This window comes from Myotis brandtii, unplaced genomic scaffold (assembly GCF_000412655.1).
Source record: "Myotis brandtii unplaced genomic scaffold, ASM41265v1 scaffold373, whole genome shotgun sequence".
Taxonomy (NCBI): domain Eukaryota; kingdom Metazoa; phylum Chordata; class Mammalia; order Chiroptera; family Vespertilionidae; genus Myotis; species Myotis brandtii.
The window spans coordinates 645,114-648,196 of record NW_005364339.1 but is presented as its reverse complement, the minus strand read 5'-3'; the positions used below and the strand labels follow the sequence as shown (position 1 = coordinate 648,196).

The window sequence follows — 3,083 nt, the reverse complement described above, 5'->3', positions numbered from 1 at the left end:
ATCAGGTATATAGATACTTTCTGAAGGCAGCACAGACTCCTTCCTTATTTCTTTCCTCTGTGGTTGGAGAATAGGGGACTAAAAGGTGGAGACAGAACTGTGGCCGGGCCTGGGGCTCTTGTAGGCAGCAGAAAGAAGGAGAGGGCTGGGGAAAGTCTAGACATGGTTTTCTTCAATTGTCCTCCCTTCCTCCGGGCCTGTCGCTCTGTTCTTTCCTTGTCGTGGTGGACGTTTGGGCCTCGGACTGACAGGAGCCCAGCGACGGTGGAGTTTAGCCCCCTCACTTCTCAGCTGAACATACAACCACCTCACATTCCGAAATGGAGCTGTTTTCAAGTGGCTAAAGTGCTGACAATTCATGCCTCCTGGCCTTTCCCCTCTCGAGTTTCCTCCTTGGGTCAGTTGCAAACTTCACTGAGACACCAAAGCAACTCTTCCCTGGTAGTTCTGCACCGGCCCCTGCCCGGGCCAGGCCGGGCACTCTTCCTTGAGGTCTCTGGGTCCACAGTCTGAGCTCAGGGAGGTCACCCAGAGCCCATTCCCCTGTACAGGTGGGGCAGGGGGGCTAGCTTGAAGAGCTAGAGGAAGATGGCAGAGTAAGAGTTGGTATGAACCAGCACCTGCTTAGCCAGACTTCCTAAGCTCCCCACTGGGCCCAGGCTGGGCCCCTTCCCCACACCAGAAGGATCCCAGCTGAGGTCCCCTCCCTGCACCCAGCGCTCTCCTCCCTGTTCTACCACTGGGGGAAGGGAGCAGCTCACCTGCTCTGGACCCTGCCAACCTGGCAGGCTGAGGCACAGGCAATGCAGCCTAGGGTGCTGGTGGCTGCGAGCCTTCTCCCCATCCCTGAAGCATGGGGTGGGGTTGTAGCAGCTCATAGCCGCCCCTGGGCACCATGCATGGAGACACCGCTCTCCACTGAGCCACCGTCCGCCCAGGACCTGTGGGGGTTGGGGTGGCCTCGGGCTCCCACTGGCCCCACTGAAGCCAGACTCAGCTTGGCCGGCCACCCCCACCTCCCTAGGGCTGCACATGCCCCACGGGCCTCATCGCCCTCATGAATCACCATGGTCTGGTGGTCCCATCCCAGGAACTGGCCATCCCGATCGCCATGGCTCACTCCCCGGTACAGTTGGGCCTGCCCAGCAAGCATTAAGGCAGGAGCTGGGCCTCTGAGGGGAAGGAGGAGGGATGAGTGGGCCAGGGCAGAAGTGGGGAACTTGGTGGTGTAAACACAGCCACCCCCCACTGCATTCCCGAACCCCTGGGTGCCCCTGCCCAGCACTGTGCTCTCAGGCCTGGGGTGGGGGTGAGGGACCTGGAGCTGCGACCTGAAGGCAGCCCTCCCTGGCTTGGAATTGCAGTGGTCAATCAGGGAGGGATGAGGGGTGCCAAATTCCGTCTCTCTCTCCCTCTCTCTCTCTCTCTCTCTCTCTCTCACTCGGAGGGCCCCATATCCCTGGCGGTTGGGCAGGGGCTCAGGTGAAGGCAAGCGATGCGGATCACCTCGCCTGAGCCCCCGCCCACCCCCGTGGTCCCGGATGGAGATGCCCCGCTCGCCGTTGTATTTGCTGCCCACTCTGTTGCTGCTGAGGCGGTGGCAGCGGGGGCTGCTGACCTGGCCGGGGCCCCTGCCCCGCCACCTGCACCTGGACCCCAAGCAGCAGCGGAGCTTCCAGCAGCCAAAGCAGCAGCAGTAGCCAGCGTGCCAAGAGCCTGGAGCCAGCTGGGGGGCTGTGGTGGCGGTGGCCAGAGTCCCAGGTCCCCTCTGCCACCAGCCCCACCAGGAGCTTCTCGGCACAAAGTTCCCAGCTCCCGCCACTGGCATCCAGGGACTTCTTAGGCGCCTCCTCCTCAGCCATACTTTTTCAGCTCCTTTCTTGGGGCCACTCAGCTGGGGTGGGTGGTGGTGCGGCAGGCGGCGGCTCCCCCAGCCGCCGGGGAAATCTCCTCCATGCCAATGCCCTCCATCGAGCCCAAGCTGCACTCGGCCCGCTCTGCATCCCGCAGCCACCGCCTCCACAGAAACTTGTGATTCATGAAGTGCGGGTGGCAGGGAGAACCCAGGTGGCTCCAGCGCTCCTGGGTCACGTCCCACCTTCCTGGCCCTTGGCTGGCTGGCTCCTGGTGGGCGGGCAGGGCTCAGACAAAGGCAAGCGATGCGGATCGCCTTGCCTGAGCCCCCGCCCACCCCCGGGTGGCACACAGGATTAGCCGCCATCTTTGTTGGCGGTTATTTTGCATATCACGCTGATTAGCCAATGGGAGGTGTAGCGAAGTTATGGTCAATTACCATGTTTGTCTATTATTAGATAGGACTAGAGGCCCATTTCAGGAAGATTCCTGCAAGAATAGAGCTTCCTCAGGCCTATTCCTGCAAGAATAGGGCTTCCTGAGACCGGAGCGAAGCAGGAAGGGAGCAATGCCCACCGAGGCAGGCTACGCTCCCTCCCTTCACCGCTTAGCCCTTGGCTCCCTCCCTTCTCTGCCACCTGGGCTCTCTCCCTTCTCCACTGCTTTGCTCCCTCGCCAGGTCACGGATCCAAGGCCCGGATCCCCCGGGCAGCATCGGGCGCTACCGGCTCCGCCTCACCGGGTCACGGATCCGGGGCTCGAGTCCTGCAGGCAGTGTCGCACGCTGCCGGCCCAGCCTGCAGTGTGCAAATTTACCGGCCATCTTTGTTGGGTTAATTTGCATACTCTTCGGATTGGCTAATGGGCGTAGTGAAGGTACGGTCAATTAGCATCTTTGTCTTTTATTAGTATATATATATCCTTCCTATCTAATAAAAGACAAATAGGGTAATTAACTGTACCTCCGACATGCTTCCCATTGGCTAATCAGCAGGATATGCAAATAAACTGCCAACAAAAATGGCAGCCGCAGCCACGCAGCTGAAGCGAACATGAGGCTTGCTTGCTCCAGTGATGGAGGAAGCCAAGGTTCCCCGCCTGCCACGGCCCGGCTCTGAGCCCGAAAGCAACAATGTTTCAATTATAGAAGCTAAACAAACCCCAGATACCTGCTTTCAGCTGGCCGTGGCCTCAGAGCTGGGAGCACCAGTGATGGCAACAGTGTTTAA

At 60.0% G+C, this 3,083-nt stretch overlaps 1 protein-coding gene across 1 annotated transcript in view; it reads right to left on the bottom strand.

Moving 5' to 3' along the window:
* Positions 1-2,221, bottom strand: part of LOC106727122 — a 21,293-nt gene extending 19,072 nt beyond the window's left edge. The window contains exon 1 of the mRNA XM_014544606.1: positions 1,442-2,221. Coding sequence (XP_014400092.1) covers positions 1,442-2,221 — 780 coding nt within the window. The remainder of the gene's footprint in view (positions 1-1,441) is intronic.
* Positions 2,222-3,083: the final 862 nt, after the last annotated feature.